The 21,220-nt window shown below is 34.2% G+C and overlaps 1 protein-coding gene across 7 annotated transcripts in view; it reads left to right on the top strand.

The window, feature by feature from the left end:
• The window catches only part of CCSER2 (coiled-coil serine rich protein 2), a 185,489-nt gene that overhangs the window by 152,774 nt on the left and 11,495 nt on the right, over positions 1-21,220 (top strand). For 2 of the 7 annotated variants that reach the window (XM_057308887.1, XM_026504587.4), the window contains one exon: positions 14,920-15,004. The exons of 3 other annotated variants lie outside the window; for them this stretch is intronic. In XM_057308887.1, coding sequence (XP_057164870.1) covers positions 14,920-15,004 — 85 coding nt within the window. Of the gene's footprint in view, positions 1-14,919; positions 15,053-21,220 lie in introns of all 7 variants that reach the window. 2 more of the 7 variants (XM_057308886.1, XM_026504586.4) reach the window with 1 other exon arrangement.

Here is a 21,220-nt window from a genome sequence, read left to right as displayed (position 1 = left end):
TCATTTACTCTTTTGATGTTTGTTCCATTCTTTTTAATCTAATAATTTTGACTCTGCCATGGCTATAATTTTTTTTTTTTAGGTTAAGTTGATTTTTCTTGTCTCTTAGGTGTTTGTGTGCTTTCTAAAGCTGCTTTTGTATGTCTTATATAAATGAATGTGCATTTACTAGCTTTTCCGTTCTGCACACAATAGCCCGTTTTATTTGAGTGTTTAGTCTCCTCTCATTGCATGTATTTATGAGAGTAGTATTTCCCCGTGCCCTAAAAGAAACAGAAATCCAAAAACTGCAGTCTTCCCTCTTTAGCAGCATGACTGTCTGGAAATATGTGATGTAGCTTATTCTTTTGTTGTTGTTGAAACTTTTCAAATATATTCTATTATAATTACTCAAATATTGAGGCTGTTAAGAAGTATACATGCATTAAGATACAGATAGTAAAGTTTATGTTTTAGGCATGGTTAGGGAATGGTTTCTTCTGAACAGTAGAAAGTAACAATGCTTTCTTGTTTTTTAAAACAGATTTAGGCTAATATACACTGACCATAATTTAATCTGAGTTCTGAAACTTAGTGCAGGATGTGCCTGAACCAGAGAATCATCACATGGCCATCCAGTCATCATACTCCTGTTGTTGGATGCCAACTAATAGACATTTTTTGTTAAGAAAATGCCTAATAAGCCCCCTTTGACTCTTCTTTACCTTATTTTAGCAGGGGAATCCTAGCAAGAGAAATGAACAGGGAACCATAATGGTTAATATAATCAACAATCCAATTTTTAAAACTTAGCTATAGGCTTTAAAGTTTATAAAATACTCTCTTCATTTGTGTGCTCTACATAAGGTGCAATGCTAATAATTAACTTATTCAACAAAAGTTTGTGAGCCTCTCCCATCTCAGTTATTAGGCTCTTGAAGTAGAAGTAAAAATTACACAGACCAAAAAGGATTCCTTCCTCCATTAGCAAACGTTTATTAAAGGAACTGGTGATGTGATAAAAGTGTAGTGAGTCTGTTATGCTCAAAGGACTGGGAAAGTCTAGTTGGAAGAATCAAGGAACTTGGTGAAAAAGGTGAAGGTTGTGGTTGAATTTTAGAAAGTAAAAGATGCCAATAGACAGAGATGATACAGTATTTCTTTAAAGGATGTGGAACTTTCCTGTTTGAAGGAAATTGTAAAATAAGACTATGCCTCTTGCTTCTAGATGGGGGGGGGGGGGTTGGGCTTTCCCATTTCTCCAGTTTTCCTCACAGGTGTTTGTGCTTTCAGACAGTTACTGAGTAGACAGGTGATTTCTTTAAGTGTGAGAGGTTCCATTTTCCCATCCTCCTGGGTGTTTTTATACCATCTCTGTGTTCCTCGATCTTTCTGTTCTGAAAACTGGCTGTTAATCAGACAAAAGTAAATGGTACAGAGCAACCCCAAGACATTCCTCAGTTAGTTTTACTTTAATTTTGGGTGAAATGAAGGTCAGTTTTCCAGCCTAGCACTGCTAACAAACCCAGACTTTAGGCTTCCTTGTCATATAGGAATCACCTGGCTTAGCAACTTTGTTTTATAGTTATCTAAGTTAACAAAAGGCAGGGAGATTAAATGGTATATTGAAATTTCCATAGTCAGTGGCTGAGATAGTGCTCTTTAACATCGGGCTACTGACTGCTAGTTCAAGGGTCCTTCCCCCAAAGGCACAGTGAGGAGCCTTGAAGGATTGAGAGAGGTTTTGCAGATTGAAATGGAAGAAATATCCTTGACAAAATGAATAGTACAAGTAAAGGTGATGAGGTAGGAAGATCCATTTAGGCAATAGTAAATATATGATTTTGGCTGCAACGCAGTTGTATTTTTAGGGAAGTAGTCGAAGTTGGTGTAAAGCCCATTTGAAAATAGAATTAAAAAATTTTATCCGGGAATTACTAGAAAAGTAGTTTTACTGAGTTGTATTTAGTTAAAGAGGTAGTTACATGTATTTATTTACTTAGTTGAATGATAATTATTAACTGTTAACATTAAATATTGAGTTTATTCTCTGATTTTTATTTTATTTTTGGCCTTAGGATTCATTTGAAATAAAATTATCTTAGAAACCATTTACTATAATAAAGATTTTCTTTTCTCTTCTAAAAAGTTATACTTGACTCTACATGTTCATTTTTTAGCAGGAACGCAACATCTTTAAACAGGATGTTGATGATGGGGAGGTGCAGGGGGATCGTTCTTTGGCAACAATGAGTTTGTTAGGTAGGAGTTTGGGGAATCAAAATGTGTTATGTTTCAAAATCCCCAGGTTGAGTGTAGGTACCATTTTTTTATCTGGCTAATAAGACTTGGGGAAGATTGAAAGTTATAGTGTGAGTCCTTGTTCTTTACCATTCCCTGAATATCTTGGGAAATTTAAATGCCCTTCTTTACACACTTAGTTGAGGATCTAAAGTAAAATCTACTTCAGAGGTTTGTGAGGCATATGTAAGCATGTCCTCAGAATATTTTCTGGCATCCAAGGAAGAAATCCGGTTGTAGTAGAAGGCAGAGAAGGATGGTGAAGAAGAGAGAGATACCATCCATAATACTTGTTGGCAGCCATTTAGGATATGGAAAGAAACATGAAAAAAAATAGACATTTTTGGAAGAAATGAAGGGAAATAAAGGAGATGGATTTCTGATTTAGGGAGGGAAAGAAAGAGGGAAAAGAGATAAGAATGAGCTATAGGAGAAGATGCTACCTTCAGAGGAAAGTGGTAAGTGTGCTTCTGGTGAAATATTCTCATCTGAGGGACAGAATACCCAGATAAAGTGGTGAAATGGGGAACATGGAAAAGAACAACAACAGTGTGGAAGGTATCTAATCATTCGCACAAAAATAGTTGAAGTAAGACTAGGAACACTAGGAAGATGGTGATTATGTGAGGAAAGATGGTGATTATGTGAGAAGATTCATTTAAAATGTATAAACGTATAAAAGTTTATTTTTAAAGATATGACATTATTGATTTGTGTACAGGTATGTTCTTATAAATAGCATTATCTTGGACTGAATTAAATATTTTTAATCTATTTCCAATATTGTTTCAAAGCATTTAACATCAATGTTTGAAGATTTGCACATTAAGTAAATTTTAAATTTTCACAATATATGCATTTTACAGAGCCTTTGTTTAAATATCTCAGATGAACTAGAGAAGCCAAAATATCAAAAAAGAAAACATTTCTAGGGGCGCCTGGGTGGCTCAGTCGTCAAGCGTCTGCCTTTGGCTCAGGTCATGATCCCAGCGTTCTGGGATCGAGCCCTGCATCAGGCTCCCTGCTCAGTGGGAAGCCTGCTTCTCTCTCTCCCACTCCCCTTGCCTGTGTTTCTCTCTCGATGCCTCTCTCTCTGTCAAATAAATAAAATCTTAAAAAAAAAAAAATTCTAGACTCAAACCATCAATTCTCTTATTATTTATCCCCTTGAATCTCACAGAAAGGATTGTAAGATGGACCCAAAGGATCTACCTGGCCTGTCACATAATGACCCACTGGATTACTCTTAAAATCGAGCGTAGGAATAAATTCTGTTGTATCAGTGGGAAAGTTGCCTACCAGTTGAAATTCAGAATATACACAATTAGATCTGTTACTAGTTTTCTCTCATATTTTAAGAACTCACTTTATTAGATAGCAAAGAGGTGAGGAAAGATGATTTTATATGCATTTAAAAATGTTCTCTTAGAATTAGTTTCTAGTAGTGAATCAAAGATTTAATCCATTTTATGGTGTATTTGATAGATATGTATGTAACTTATAAAAATTCGACAATTAGAGTATGGTCAGCATTATCGGCAATTCCTTGTGCTTAGAATTAGGTTCTCATGTCTCAGATTTACTGGATTATGCATATAGTTCAAAATATCATAGTCAAGTATGTTCCTATCATAACTATTTATAAAATAGAAAACATAAAATCGGAAAACTTTTATCACAGACATATCACAGAAATCATGTCAACTGTTCATAATTTCCGAAGGAGAAGGAGTTTGCTACTTCCTAGCAGCATGCTATATGTACTATTAAAGAACTCTGCTCCCTCCCTTTTTTTTGCTTGCCTGGGAGATAAGATAAAATATTAAATGAAAGGAACATCACAACCTAAAGATTTGTCTTGAGAGGACTCTCTCTTAAGTCCTTTTTCTTTTACGCTGTACACCTTCCTGATTTGGGAGCATTATTAGTTGATTTTTATGAGAGATTAATGTGCTGATTTTAAACTTTGGTATTTCATTTTATCGCAATTGGAGAGGTGTTATATTATTACTCATATATATTCCAGAGGGAATTAAAGGATTTCTTTCTTTGTGGAGGTCTTTATTTATATTCACTATTGTTTATATATAGCATATGCCACTAGAAGTATTTTTAAGTAACATGTACATATACTTTGGTGTTTAAACAAATAATTATAATGTGATCATGTAATTATTTTTAAATTGTTGATGTCTAGTCATTTTTAGATACAGACTATTGAATATGGCCTGTGTTTCAGTGAGCTAAATGCTGACAGGAGCCATCTTTGTAGCTGAGACATCACATGCTAGCCGCATGTATTTATGACAATACAACAAGAATCCTGTTATGTGTAGCTTTACACTGATTTTTAAACAATTGTACTGTAACTTTCATGGATACATCTGAAACCACTGACTGAAAAATAGAATTGTTTTTCAAGGCTAAGAACAAATTAAATATGATGATTTTAGCAATTGAGTGACTTATCTAGTCATAAATTTTAAGGATATCTAAATCGGCACCCTCTAATACCAAATGCCAGAACTATAGAAAGCATTTTTAAAACTTCGTTTAAAGTATCCATTGAAGAAGCAAAGTTTATCTACACTATAGTTAGAAAACAGTGGAATTTACCAAAGTTTTCTACTTTGGTAATCCATTTCATTTGTATAATACAGACTTTAATTTACTGACTTGTACATCAAGGATGTAGGCAGCACATAGATTTTACTCTTAGCAATTTAATGATCACTGAGAAATGGGTAATCCTGTTAGCTTTCAAGAAGCCACTTGATCAAATCAGTCTTTCAGGAGAAGTTAGGTGGAGATGTAGACTCAGGGTGTGGAGGGGACTTGAGTGAATGGAAGGCAGAAATCGTTAGTGATAGAGCTTCATCTCCTAGGAGAGCTCAGTGTTGTAGTGCCAAGTGCCACAGACGCTTTGGGAGCAAGAAAGACCATTCTAGGAAGCTTCCTAAACTCTCCCAGAAGAGGGAGAAATAGGCAAACTAATCATGAATCAGGAAGAGTTTCGCGTCTTCAGTGTTAAGATAAAACTCCCCCACACTCTAGCTTCAGGTGAAAACGCTCATCTGTTCTCACCTCTGCGGTAAGAAAAAGCAGCTGTTTGAGGGAAAAGCTACAAGTGTTCTGGAGGAATTGCCTCACAGTTCCTTGTCTTATCCCACACAGAGTTCACACAGTGTTTTATGTGAAGACTTGCTAGGCTTTATCTTAAGAGAAATGAAGTTGCCTCTAAAACCCTGAGTTCAGACACTTCTGTTTCTCATGTTTTCTTTTTCCTTTACTTTTTTTTTAATGTCCCACCAATTTAAAGTATAATTAGAATGTTATGCATATTATTAAACTGTATGTCAGATATCCCAGGTATGTTTTTCTACAAGTAGATTTTATTCTTCCCCCTGGGTGGAATATATTCATATGCATACCTACTGCTCTTTGTTTTATATAAAACAAAGTGTTTTAGAGAAACTACTGTGGTTTCTCTAGCAGAAAGCATCTCATATCTACCATTTCATTTTAAAAGTCATCAGAAGATTCAAAGTAGATTCAGATGAGCAAAAGGTAGTTTCTTGGCTAGAGCTTAGGGAACTTCATGAGTTCATGGCATCAACTAAGAAAGAATTATGCACTCTGTGTCCTCTAGATTAGTGCTGCAGTAGAAATATAATGTGAGCTGCATATATAATGTAAATTTCCTAGTATCCAAATTAAAGTAAAAAGAAACACAGAATTAATTTTAATAAAATAGTTTATTAACCCAGTAGTAGTGTTTAAGAATGGAATCAATAAAAAGAAGATATTGAGATTTTTTACTTTCTGAGTTTTGGTTTTTGTTTGTACTAAGTCTTTGACATTTGGGGGTGTTTTACATTTATACAGCATTTCATTTCAGACTATCCATAATTCAGTTCTGTGTGTTGGTCATTGGATTAGGCTTTAAACCTGAACTAAGTAGCAGGAATTAATGAAACCCCCCCCAAAAAATAGGGTACATTCCTTTAGCTTTTAAACCATAGAGCCATTTATTTGTTCATTCAGTGAAATTAGGATAGTTAATTCTATATTTCAATCCCAGTGTGCTAAGGGTTTTGGATATTAAGTCAAAGATATTGCCTGATTCTTAGTTTATGATCCTCATGAGCAGACAGCAAAGGGTAAATGAGTTGGTAGGAGAATGAGGCTGTTTCTGGACCAGAGGAAGGTGGACATGTGTTGCAGATTTGGGGACTAGACCTGGCTTTCAGATCCATCTTGAAACTGCCATCACTTGTGGTACACTTCAGGAGTGTGGCGTATTCCAGCACTCACTAATGGAACAGGTCCGTGCATCTGGGAACATGCGTTGCTTCTGCTCTTTTTGCTGTAGATCAGGTCTCCCACCCTTTCCTTACATCTTATAAATCCTAAGTCTTCTAAGTTTCTAAGTTAAATTCTTCTCCATAAGTTGTCTATTGTTTTAGAAACACTCCCAATAGACAGGGAATCAGGGGAGGCAATACCTGCTCTTAGTGTTACTGCTTAGTGTTGCTCAGATATCTAGTATTTCTGAACTTGCCTGATCTCAGGGTTTAGTTAGTGATGTATTTTATAGCTGTTTCAGTTGTTTACTGTTGAAAAGAGTAAATAATCTCTTCTTTTCATACTCAGGGAAATTACCTTTAGTTTCTAAGGATGAAAATATTCTTAGACATGTTTTCTATCTCTCCCCAAGAGAATATGACCCTACCAATATAATCAGCATTTTAAATAATCTTCCTCTATATTATTATTCTAATATGCATTATGGTTTTATTCCTCTATTTTTATTTTAAATACTTATAGATTTATAAAAAGTTATTAAAATAGTACAGAAAGATTCTTTGTATAGTTCACCCAATATCCCACAATGATGACATTTTATATAAGTACAGTACAATATCAAAACCAGGAAATTGACAGTAGTATATATGTAGTTCTTTGCCATTTTATTGCTGTGTAGATTCCAGCAACAACACCATATTTAAGATGCAGAATTATTGCACCACTACAAAGTTCTGCCTTGTGTGCTGCCTTTTAATAGTCACAATCATTCCCTTCTTCCTCTACTATTCCTAATGGCAACCACTAATCTGGTTTTCCATATCTATAATTCGGTCATTTCAAGAATGTTATGTAAGTGATATTATAGTGTGTAAGATTTTGAGATTACTTTTTTCACTCAGAATAACACCTTGGAAATTCATCCAATAAGTTGTGTCTATCAATAATTTGTTCCTTTTTTATTGCCAAGTAGTATTCCATTGATACAGGTGATCCATAGTTTAACCACTTCATCTGTCGAGGGACATTTTGATCACTTCTAGTTTTTAGCTATTACAAATAAAGCTGCTTTGAGTATTTGTGTAGAGGATCTTGTGCAGATACGCATTTTCATTTCTCTGGGATAAATGCCCAGTAGTGTGATTTCTGGGTCATATGACAATTCTGTTTAGTACTCAAAAGAATTCCTGAACTGTTTATCACAACTGCCAGAACAGATTCTCATCAACATTGTATGAGTGATAGTTTCTCTGCATCTTTATCAGCATTTAGTAGTGTTAATATTTTTTAATTTTAGACATTCTAAGTAAATGTATATTGATATATCGGTGTAGTTTTCATTTCTAATTCCCTAATGGCTAATAGTGTTGATGCCTTTTTGTGTTTATTTGCCATCTTCCTTGAAATATATCTTCGTGTCTTCCCATTTTCTAACTTGATTTTTTATTTTTTTACTATTGAATTTAGAGTTCTTTATATACTCCTGAGTCCTTACATAAGAGTAAGGTATATGGTTTGCAAGTATTTTCCCCCAATAGTTTGTCTTTCCATCTTCTTCACAGAGTCATTCAAGAGTAAAAGACTTTAATTTTGAAGTTCAATTTATCAATATTCTTTCTTTTATGGATTGTGGTTTTTACTTTATGTTTAAACTCTTTACCAAGGCCAAGACACTGAAAATATTGTTTTCTTCTGAGATGTTTATAGTTTACATTCTACATTTAAATCTGTGATCCACAGGGCACCTGGGTGGCTCAGTCAGTTAAGTGTCTGCCTTCTGCTCAGGTCATGGTCCCAGGGTCTTGGGATCCAGCCCCCCATTGGGCTCCCTGCTCAGTGGGGAGCCTGCTTCTCCCTCTCCCTCTGGTGTTCCCTCTGCTTGTTCTCTTTCTCTCTTTCTGTCAAATAAATAAATAAATAAATAAATAAATAAATAAATAAATAAAATCTTTAAAATAAATAAATAAATCTGTGATCCATTTTGAGTTAATTTTTATGTAAGATATGAGGTTTGGGTCAAGGTTCATTATTTTCCTACAAATACCCAGTTGCTTCGCACCATTTTTAAAAAAATATTATCCTTTCTCTATTAAATTACTTGTGCGTTTTTGTCAAAAGTCAGTTGACTATATACTTGTATGGATCTACTCCTGGATTTTCCATTCCATTGATCTATGTGTCTACCCCTCCACCAATACTTCACTGTCTTGATTGCTGTAACTGTAAAAAGTCTTAAGTTGAGTGATTCCTTCTACTTTTTCTGTTTCATAATTGTTTATATATTCTAATTTATTTTCTTTCCCGCGTCATTTTAGAATTAGCTTGTGTTTATCTTAAAAAAAGAAAATCTTGCCAGGATTTTGAGAGAAAATGTATTATACCTAAGTATCATTTTGGAGTTAACATCTTTAGTATGTTGCGTATTCCAATCCATGAATAAGGTATATCTCTCCATTAGTTTAAATCATTTTTAAAATTTCTTTAATCAACATTTTTAGTTTTCAGAATATGAGTTCTGCATATGCTTTCTTAGATTTATTAAGTATTTCATCATATTGAGTGATTATTTATAAATGGTATTTATTGTCTTTTAAATTTGAGTTTCATGTGTTCATTGCTGGTATTTAGAAATACAACAGACTTTTGTATATGGATCTTGTATCTTATAAACTTACTAAACTCTCTTCCTAGTTCTGGGTTTTTCTTGTAGATCTAGATTTTCCGTGTGGACCATCATGTCATCTGCAAATAGGAACAATTTTCTCACTTTTTGATCTATATGTCTTTTATTTCCTTTTCTTACATTATGCCACTGGCTAGGACTTCCAATAGTATGTTGAGTAAGAATGATGAAAGTGGACATTCCTGTCATGTTCTTGATCTACGGGGGAAAGCATTCGGTCTTTCACCATTAAATAAAAATTAGCTATAGATATTTGAAAGATGCTTTTTATCAAGTTGAGAAATTTCCTTTCTATTCCTAGTTTGCAGAGAATTTTCATCATGAATGTGTGTTGGATTTTATTCAGTCATTTTGCTATACTAATATATATGAACATGTCTTTTTTTACACTTTAGCCTGTTGATTGCATTGATCATTTTTGAATCAGTCTTGTTGACCTAAACCCCCCTTGATCACAGTGTATAATTCTTTTATATATTTTTGAATTCTAATCAATAATATTTTATTAAAGCTTATTTATGTTTATATTCATGAGGAGTAATAGTCTGTTGATTTCTGGTTTTTTGTTTTATACTATCCTTATTGGTTTTCTGTTGGGGTAATTCTAGCTTCATAAGTGAGTGGGGGAAGTATTCTTTCTTCTAGTTCTGTTTTCTGGAAGAGATTACGTAGAATTGATGTTAATTCTTTAAACATTGGTGGAATTCTCCAGTGGACCATCTAGGCCTGGAGATTTCTTTTGGGGGGAGTTTTTTTAATTGTTATAGATCTATTCAGATGATCTCTATCATCTCAGATGAGTTTTCATCGTTTGTGGTTTTGAGGAATTTGTCCATTTCTTCTCATTTGTCAAGTTTATGACTGTAGAGTTGTTTATAGTATCCCTTTCTAATGGTTGAAGGATCTGTATTGTGACCCTGTTTCATTCATGATTTTGGTAATTTGAATCATCTCTCTCATCTTTATCATTTGTAGTGTGGTTTGTCAATTTTATCAAACTTTTCAAAGAACCAACTTTTTGTTTCCTTGATTACCTCTGTTTTTCTGTGTTCAATTTCTGCAGTTTCTGCTCTTTATTGTATTCTTTTTTCTAATTACTTTTGGTTTATTTTGGTATTTTTCCCCAAATTTCTTAAGGTGACAGTTCAGCTTATTGATTTGGGTTTTTTTTTTCTCTTTTCTGTTACTGCTGTAGCTGTGTTCTACAACTTTCATTTCTTTTGTATTCAGTGTGTGTGTTTGTGTATGCATGTGTGTGTTTAATTTCCCTTGAAACTTCTTTGAACCATGAATTACATTGTTTAGTATCCAAGGGTTTGGGAATTTTTCTATCATTTTTCAGTTACTGATTTCTAATTTGATTCCATTGTGGTCAGAAAACACGTTCTGTGCTATTTTTATTCTTTTAGTTTGCTATGGTTCGTGTTGTGGCCTACATAACACTGTGGTCTGTTTTGGTAAATGTTCTATGGACTCTTGAAAAGAACGTTTATTTGGCTTTTGCTGAATGAAGTATTCTATACATGTTGACTAGATCCTGATTGTTGATGGTGTCCTTGAGTCCTTCTGTATCACTGCTGATTTTATTGTCTAGTTGTTTTATCAATTATTAAGAGACGAGTGTTAAACTTTGCAACTGCAATTATGGATTTGGCTGTTCTTTCAGTTCTCTGAGTTTTTGTTTCTACGCATTTAGGGTCACTGTGTCTTTTTGGTAGATTGATCCTTTTATCATTTTATAAGGTCACTTTTTTGCCTGGTAATTTGCTCTGAATCCTCCTTTATTTAATATTAACATAGCAATTCTTACTTTCTTGTGATTTTTAGCATGGTATAACTTTTTCCTGTTTTACTTTAAAACAACTATATTGTTATATATAAAGTGAATTTCTTGTGTCCTGTATATGATTGGGTCATGATTCTTTATCCTCTCTGCCAGTCTGTCTAATTGGTGTCTATACATCCTTTATATTTAATGTAATTACTGATATGTTAAGTCTGCCATTTTATTTTTTGTTTTGTTTCCTCTCTTATTTGTTTCTGTTTTCTTTTTCTTGCCTTTCTGTATTTTACTTATACCTCTTAGGTATTATAGGTATTATACATAGATAACTTAGTAGTTTGCTAAGTAGAGAACCTTTCTGCCCAAAGTTCCTTTCTCTCCCCCATTTATAAGTGTCTTAAATATTTCCTATACATACATTAAGAGTGACATAAGACAATAATAGAGCCAGGGAAGGAAGCCTAGGCTCCATCGTCGGTCTTTTCTGTTGGGAATAGGGCTGGGGCTGCAGTTTTTCCTGTGGCATTTAGCAGGTCATTGTATACAGGTTTTGTGAACTGCTAAGCTACCTCTTTCCTGGTTCTTTGGCATGGTTCAGGATTTTCTTGACACTATTTCTGTTTTTGTTTTTATCTATGCCCATTGGCATTTCTAGGTGCTGGCTTCTCCATCACCTAGTCTAGGGTACGTTAGGCAAAAAAGATACCCCAAGAATTTTCTACTATGTTTGTCCTCAGATTTTCAAAGTCCCTAGCTTATCATCTTCTTAGCTTCACCTTTCAGAGTTTTTTGTTTGTTTTATATATAATGTCGAGAGTTTTTGCCTGTACTTTGCAGAAGGAAAAGGGGGAAGTGTTATCTATTCCATCTTGTGCTGAAACTGGAAGTACCACTTCTATTAAATTTTAATCAAAGTATATTTCTGTTCTGTGAAAGTCACTTACTGAAGCTATAATTGACACCAAGAAAAGTGAGAAAGCTATTATTCTCAGGGTGGTTATATTTCATAGAAGAAAAAGAGAAATATTCAAATCAACATAATGAAAAGCAGAAGAAAAATTCCCTGAGACAAGTGCCCACCAAATGATGTCGATATTTATAAACAAGAATGATCATAATCAGTTCAGGTAGGATCCAGAGAAGCTTTCAGGGAATGGGTTTGAAATGGGCTTGGAAGGCATGATAGGAATTAGGTAGATGGGTGGAGAAGTGGAAGGAGACATTTAAAGTGAAGTAAGTAAAATGAGTAATATTTTTTGCCTTATTGGGCATAAGCTGAAATGACAGCTGTTCACCTGGTAATAAACGGGTGCCCCTTAGCAGGAGCAGGCAAGAGCTATTTATGTATTTATTTCACAAGGTTGTCTCTCTTTACCTCTCATGCTCAAGCCTATCCCAGAGATCATGTTTTGTTGATCTTGGGTGAGTGAAGACGGGTATCATTATTTTTGTTTCTAAAATTCTTAGGTGCTTGCAATGTGTATCCCGGCCTGATGTTATAGCTTTATCTCTAGTTAAATACAGTAACTTCATTTTTTAATAGCTTCATTTAATTCCGTTTAAATCCATAAACAGTTATTTAGAGCCTGCTGTGTGTTAGGGACTGTTAGGCAAAGAAGGTAAGACATTTAACATCCTTTAAAACTCCTTCCAGGTTCTCAGTATTGTGACAGATCTTTCACTTAAATTATTTCAAAGAGCTAATGAATTATCATGAGAGACAATTTAATAAAAAGTTGATTGTTTTAGATGCTATATAAGCAGTTATAAAACTAAAGGATAACAATGATTGGAGTAGGGATAAGGACAGATATGTGAGTAACTGAATTCTAAGAACTGAAAGTGAGGATCTTCTTAGAGATGAACCATTCTGTCTTAGTCTGTTCGGGCAGCTATAATAGAACACCATAGACTGGGTGGCTTATAAACGATAGAAATCTTTTCCCCACAGTTTTGGAAGTTGGGAGGTCCAAGAGCAAAGACTCAGTGTCTGGTGAGGGCCTGCATAGACAACCATCTTCTTGTGTCCTCTCATGGTGGATGGGGCAAGACAGCTTTCTGGGTTTCTTTTATAAAGGCAAGAATCCCATTCACGAGGGCTCCACCCTCATGACCTACTCACCTCCCAAAGTCCTCACCTCCAAATACCATCACACTGGGGGAATAGGTCTCACCATATGCAATTTGGGGGGAACACAAATAATTCATTCTCTAGCACTTTCTAATCCTGCATCTTACAAATGAGGAAACTGAGGCTCAGAGAAGATCAGTGACTTTTTTAAGCTTACAGAAGATCCAAAGAAAAACAGTTCCCCTGGCCCCCAGTCAGTACTATTTTCACAAACCTCCAGAGAGAATTTATTTCTTTGAAAAGGAATCTCTGGCTGCTGGTTTAGCTTATATACAAAAATCCCCATCTGAAGGTGTCTTCACCCAGTACAGTGGGTAGAAGCTTGGCCCTGGTGAAACTATAGGAAAAGTGCATGCCCCTTCTTGGTTGAGGATTTGTTTTCTGTAAAGCTTTTGAACCAAAATATTTCTGAAACAGCAAAATAGAGTTGTATCAGGCAATATCTTTGGAGAACACTTGGGATTATCACCCTATTAAATATTTTCTAAGCTATTTTCACAAACATCTGTGGCTAAATTAGTGGAGAAAAGATAATAATTTCAAAAGATAGGATCTTTATTTACTAGGATATTCTAAAAATCATTAATTCCACATGGTTTCTGGGAGCTGTTTTTCCTCTTCATTAACATAGAAAGTGGATCATTCTGTTTTTGTTTTATAGTGAGCAGTGTAGATACGATTACTCTTAAATTTGGAGTATCTGATTATACTGAACTGAACCAAGAAATATTGAATCAGAAGTGGAAAAAAATTTTATTTGGACGAGTGTTTATGAAATCTGTAAACACCAATAAAACTACATTAGTAATTTTCTAATAAATTATTTCTATGTCAGATTAATTTGAAAAATTATGCAGACTTTCTTTTGAAAATTGAACTGGGTATGATAATGATGTACAGCTCATTTTCCTTGATGATTTTGTTAGTATTTTAATAGTTTTATTTGTGGATATATTTCAGTTGGTGAGGGTAGTAGGAACAGACCTGAGACCCAGTCTGGTTCTATTTGTGAGACATTGAACAGATTTTTTTTCTTGATAACCCAGTTTTATCGGAAAGTGAGGAAATTAAAGTAAATGCCATTGCAGATGTATTCCAATTCTGATAACCTGTTATTAAGTAAATATAAGAAGCCATAAGTTACTCATATTAAAAAGCATGCATGTTTAACCTGTGGCCTGTATGTCACATTCTTGACAGTACTCACTCTCAGAACATCCTAAGTCTTTTTAATGCTGTGTTGGTTCTGCTATCTTCAGCTAGTGTTCTTTATTTTACCTGCTAATCCTCTGAAAACCTATGATTTAAAAAGAAATAAAAAATTTTTGTATGATAGTTTTTTGTTGCCTGATTTATAATTGATACAGTTTCTGTGCTTAACACTTAAAAGTCTATCTCCCTTTTTAAATGCTTTCACTTTTTTAAAAGACTGGAATCTGCTATTTAAAAAAGAATTATATGATGATAAATGTAATGTATACCAGAAAGAATATGTATTTCATTTCTTATGCATTAACTATAAATATTAGGGGAAAATAATTTTTTAAATATATGAATAATACCTAGGTTTGAATTATGATGTATTTTTAACCATTTGAACTACATATATTAAAAAAATGAAATCTGTCTTCTTATTAACACTATTGTTGTTATTTTTTTTTAAAGTATGACTTTGGTTTCTCTATTTTTCGGTTCCCTTTTTTATTATACCTCCCTACCCTGTCTCTCTCTGCACAGGGTGGGTATTCTGCTCCCTCCTTCTCTCCTTGGCAGGGCTCCTTCCAGGGGATCCCACGGACTGTTCCGCCGCACCGCAGACAGAGTGAGTCTGTGTCTCTCACTCCTATCCTGCTCTGGCTTCCCATTCATGGTATTTCCCTTCTGCATGACCTGTCCCTCCCCCAGCACCCCATCTCCTGTCCAGAGTGACCTGCAGGCATGTGCTAAACCAGCACTCCCTGGGCTCTCTTCTCTTAATTAACCCTTCCTTTGACTGCATGTGAATAGACTTCTACTTAGAGCCTGTAGGAGAACTATCTGAAGTTAATTTCATTCTAATGCTATTTAAACCTATTGCCAGTGACCCTAGACCTACTGACATGCATCTGCCTTTAATGTATTTTCTTTTTTTGTGACCTTGAGATATATGAATAACAATTTTTTTATCTAGCTACTTCAAAAATGTACGCACTATCTGCAGTGACATGGACAGATGCATACTGTTTGAGGGAGCAGGCTTACTAGACCATTGCACATTTCTTTAAATATTTCCTAATCAAGAAGCTTTGATTGCATTTCACTGTCATCTAAAAGAAGTCTCTAATTTAATCATTTCAAGGGTTTTTTTTTAACAACTAATATGTTTTTGTAATTCATCAGCTGCTTTACAGTACAGAAGAAAATGGCTTTTGAATATGCATGGTTTACTAACATTTCTAATGATTTAGTAATTGTTTGACTTAAAAAAATTTTTGTTTACATTGAATCTGCTTTCCAAAACAGTGTTTATTATTTTATATTATGTACTTAAGTATACCTGGTAAGTTGGTTATATTTTATCTTTTTTGAAAAGTCACCCAAAAAAGCTAATATTAATGAAAAAGAGATATTACTATTGTCAATCAGTCACTTTCATGCCTCCTGCATGGATTTACCCTGATTTTTGATTCAGATCAATTTTTTCATAAATTATCTTTATCCATGTGAAGTATCAAAGGTCCCAAAGTTTTAAGCAGTTAAAATTAAGAAATGTGATTTATTCAAATAAAAATTCATTTATTGAATGAAGCAAAATTATGAGGTATCAGTATGAATTTGAGACAAGGTTTGAGGTTTATTTATTTATTTTTTTAGCTATTATGCCTCTGCTTCCCTTGTGTGTTTTTTGTTTAAAAGAAAATGGAATAGAAAGTTTGTATAGGTGTTTATGTCAAATTATTTAGTAGCAAGTTAATTTCTTTAGTGGAAGCAATGAGAAGAGGGATTCTTCCTTCTCCTCTTCTTCCTTTTCCATCCCCTACCACTTCTGTAGGCCTCCTTTTTACTTCTCTTGTCTTCAAGTACTTCTCTTTCCTTTCTCTATTTAAGTATTCGTAGCACATAAGAAATTACTTTAAAACGCTAGTGAACTAATCCGACTTTCAAAGGGCAGCTATAACGTAATAATATATTTTTAGGCTTGTAGCTAGTAAATTGCATGGTTTGACAGGTTCACCTCAGATTAACATCCCTTCCTTGAATTTACTATAGCTCCCTTTTAGTTCCTATCCTCTTACCCTACCGTTCTTCTCCCTCGTTTTCCTTCCCTTCAGCTAGCTATAATGTGGAATTGAAGTTTAAGGTTAATTATGTCATATTGAAAACAAAGATTTATGTTTATTTTTATTTATTTATTTTTTTAAAAAAGATTTTATTTATTTATTTGACAGAGATAGAGACAGCCAGCGAGAGAGGGAACACAAGCAGGGGGAGTGGGAGAGGAAGAAGCAGGCTCATAGCGGAGGAGCCTGATGTGGGGCTCGATCCCACAACGCCGGGATCACGCCCTGAGCTGAAGGCAGACGCTTAACCGCTGTGCCACCCAGGCGCCCCTATGTTTATTTTTAAAACATGTTTCTTAGAAACACTCATTTCACTAGTTTCTTATTTGCAAAGCTTTAGACTTTTCTTGTCCCTCCCTTGAGTCATTGGCCCTCCATTTTTAAATGTTTCTCCCTTCTTTCCTCTTGGGTTAGAGCTGCCTTTTCCATTTCCCAACTGTGAAGAAGCACTGTCTTGCAACACTATCAAGATCTTTCTGGCTTTTGTAGATCAAACTTCCTTCTCCTCATCTTTAAATTAGTAAGGAGAAAGTTTTTGTTCTCTAGAGTATAGATGTGTTAGCCACCTATCAGAAGATAATACATATTGGAGTCTTTTCTTGAGTAGGTTCTAGACAGCTTACATAGCTAAGAGAACTGGCCCTGGAACTTGATGATTGAGACTTGTAGGACCCTGTTTGTGGAAAGTGATAATTAGATGGCTTATTAATGGCTTTTTGATACCTCTTATTGAGTAGGGAAGGTTCCTTTAGAGGAAAAACATGTTCTGAACTACTATACTACTTTGGATTTACCCTGAGAACAGCCAAAGCAGTTTACTAATAAAATTATTATTATTTTAATTTTTTAAAGGATATTTTAAATTTCTCTAAAATATAGAATTTTTATAGAATATAAAATACAGAATTATATGTAAATTATCTAAAATACAGAAATTTAATTTTTTAAAGAATATTTTTAATTTTTCTAAAATATAGAAAGGGGGCACCTGGGTGGCTCAGTCAGTTTAGCATCTGCTTTCAGCTCAGGTCATGATCCTGGGACCCCGGGATCGAATTCTACATCAAGCTCCCTGCTCAGTGGGGAGTCTGCTTCTCCCTCTCCCTCTGCCCCTCCCCTTGCTCATGTATGCACGTGCTCTGTCTCTCAAATAAATAAATAAAATCTTTTAAAAATATATAGAAAAGAAAGGTATGGAGTCCAGTGGTTTTCATAGGGTTTGGAATAGATCTCCCCCTTCCTACACTGAACTTATATTTAGTAAAATAATATTTGTCTCCATGTTTAGTTAGTATGTGATTCCTAGGGCTGATTTTTGGAGAGGTTAATTCTGTAAGTGATGGTAGATAGTTGAGAGAGTTCTTCTTTATTATAATCTGTTTCATTAATAAATTCTTTTCGAGGCCCTCTTGAACATCAACATAAGTGAACTGACTTTTCTTCTAAATGCAAAAGTCAGGCAGGCTTCAGTAAGGACAATCTGGTTTTGTTTTTGTTTTTAGTTTATAGGAATGGTAGACCTTCCAGCATTATGAGATAGCCTGTTCTGGATATGTGAAGAGTGAAATAATTAATGTTTACAGGGAATGCTTAGCTTTGGTCACTTAGGAAAGCTGCATTGGCCAAGGATGTTCTTGCTGAATTTAAGAATATCTCTAGAAGAATGGAGAGAAAAGGAAAATCCTGGTCTTTACATATTTTTCTCTTTGTCAGGAAATTGTGACTTCCATTTCTTTTCTTGAGTATATTACTAGTCTCAACTTGCTTGTCTTCCAGTTTCAAATTAAATTTTTCTCTGGGCTAGTAGAAAATACCTACCTTTGGACATAGAAGGGGTCTTCTTGTTGTCCTGACTTCAGCTTTTGTCTAAATTGACTTAACTAACATTAGTTTAGTCTTTTTGATTTCCAATGTATAAAATTAGGAATGATAAATAACCTACCTCATAGTAGGAAAATTTAATAAAGGTAATTGCTTTTGGCAAGTAAAAAGCCCTAATGGTAATCTCAAGTCGCACTTCTTGTCAGAGCATATACTTTTAGGAGGACTTGACTTTTCAAAAAGTGTATTTTGAAGTAATACCTATTTCTTGTCATGCCTAAAAAGACTTTTAAATTTGCTCTTTAACACCTTGATTGGAAGAATTTAGAAATCTTACCAACCTTTACCTTTAATGTGCAGTAACTTAGGTGAGACAAAATTGTTTTTAAACAACAAAAATAATATAAGTGCACCTACCTATGTCTTAATAGCTCAGCAGTTTCTTGATATAGCATTAGCATTGCCTGATTTCTAAATTTATATTATAATAAATAACTATTCCACCCAGAATTACATTAAGGATGATGATTACATTGTCTTATATCCTCCTCCTTCTCTTATAACCCTCAGGGGATGTTTCACAAACCTTTTTGACAAATGACACTTAAAATTCATTTTATATCACAGCCCAGTGTGTATTTACTAAATGAAACTATGTACTTAACAGCCCAACAAACATGTGAGTGTGTTTAAAATTCAGATAAAAGTTGAATGAAATAGTACTTTCTCTTAGAACATATAATACTCTCATATTTTCTTAATTTTTTGTTTTACTTTTTTCACATAGTATCATTATATCAACATTTTCAATATAGTAAATATTTCTTAAAAGCACCATTTTAATGGGTACATGATAATACATTATCGTGTGGCTGTACTATAATTAATCTTTTCCTGTTGTTGGGCATTGATGTTTCCATTTTTCCCTATTAAATAGAGATATCCTTGCAATGCCATTTATCCTTGTGTATATATCAGTTTCACCGTCTCTCTTAGATAGATTACTGGAAGGATGTTGCTTAATCAGAGGGTTGTGCACTTTCTAAAAACACTTGATGTGTATTGTTGAGCTGCCAAACATGTTCATAAGGTGTACATTAATGTGGCTCAAGCTGATTGGCTCTACCATGTGACTGTAATCAATTTTGTATGTAAGGGTAGCATTAGCTTCAGTGCTTTAATGAGAAATTAGCTCTGGGAGTGACTTTTCATAAAAATAAAATATTTTCAGTGAAATGGAAACTAGGGTAACTCAGTAAAAACTGAACAAATAATATAGAATATGACACTCTGTCCATTTTTGTAGCTAATTTCAAGTGCTGTTTATGTTAGTCATTGGTTAATTGACTGGAAATGTGCATTAAACTCATGGTCCAGGGGGCTGCCCCATAAACTAGTTTCTCTGGGCACTTTGTAATTATGAGAAACACAGCAATTGATGTTTTCTGCATAAGACTTTTATAACAACCTGCTCTGTAGATTGAAAAATTGTTAGCCGTATTTGTTGTACCGTAATGCCTGCAGTATCGTACTCTGGATAAATATACCATGCATATTGGTCACAGCAATGGAATGGTACTATTATGATGTTTAGTTTTGTTTTCTGAACTACTCTGAATCCCAGAGGTTAAATGCTAATGAGTTCTGTGTCTTAGAGATAAAGACTCATGAACATAAGCATCTCACACTGATTGTGCCTCAGTTGTAAATGCTTATTACTTAAGTCAATATTAATCAGTTTGATAGTTTTTAAGGAAGTTAACTGATCAACTTAGAAAAGCTGTTGAACTCCTTATCTCAGAATTTGTTTATATGTAATTTCTCTTTATCAATCAGTTATCTTCTCTAAATTCTCTAAGATCTAGAGGCATCATTCTGAGATCTAGAGGAATAAGAGCATTCCTAGTTCCTAGAAAACTTTGGAAGTTGTAATTGGGTTCATGTAAATTACAGAGCAAAATTCTTTGCATCTAGTTATACTCGCGATCCAGTCATGTCTTCCATCTTTCTAGTGATGTGTGGAGCTTCCCTTATAAATTAGGACATCATGTTTAAGACAGACATACGTGAAGATCAGATTATACTTTAATTGGTCTTCAATGCAGCAATAGTAATAAAAGTAAACTAATATTGAATTGTATTTAGTTTATAATGTGCAAGGCTTTCTGAAATTATTAAAGAAATAATTTCTACTTGCTCCGTAAGGGATTACATGTGGCTAAACCTTTTTAGATCTTTGGAGTATGAATATTAAATTGTGTCAAAACCCTTTCAATATTTTATTTGGTAAGATTCTTCAAGTGATTCCTTTTAAGTGTGAGTAGTTTTACATATACTGTTCTGTGGTTATGAATATTTATATTAACTTGCAAACCTCTTTAGCAAGAAAGTATAAATTTATTTAAAATGTTTTCATTTTACATAAATATACTAAATAAAATAATACTGCCTGGAAAAACACAACAAAAGCTAAGCAAATACTGTTGGCTGCTATACCCAGTCATGGCAGTTCCTTGGTGTTGTGTGTGGTCTCTGACACCATTGTCCTGTCTTTTTCTTGTCTCTGCTCTCCCATTATGCCATTGGCAAGGAGTTGAGAAGTTAGTCCATTACTTCTCTGACAAAGCGTGGTACAGTACAATTTCAGATTTTTTCCTACCACCTTCCTCATAGTCACTTTCTGTTTTTGTTTTTTTTTCCCGGTTTGCATGATGCATGTCAGAGCCTGCATGACAATACAGGCATGTTACAGATGGCTCCATTTCCATCTCCTTTTTAGCCTTTAAAATGTATTTAATAATAATAATAATAATAATAATAATAATAATAATAATAAACTTCTATGTACCAAGAAAATAATTTTAAGTAATTCCTGTCTGCTACGCAGTAGCATTATT

Source organism: Ursus arctos, unplaced genomic scaffold (assembly GCF_023065955.2).
Source record: "Ursus arctos isolate Adak ecotype North America unplaced genomic scaffold, UrsArc2.0 scaffold_7, whole genome shotgun sequence".
NCBI classification, from domain to species: Eukaryota; Metazoa; Chordata; class Mammalia; order Carnivora; family Ursidae; genus Ursus; species Ursus arctos.
Note: the sequence above shows the minus strand (reverse complement) of the source record. Positions and strands in the feature narration are given on the sequence as shown.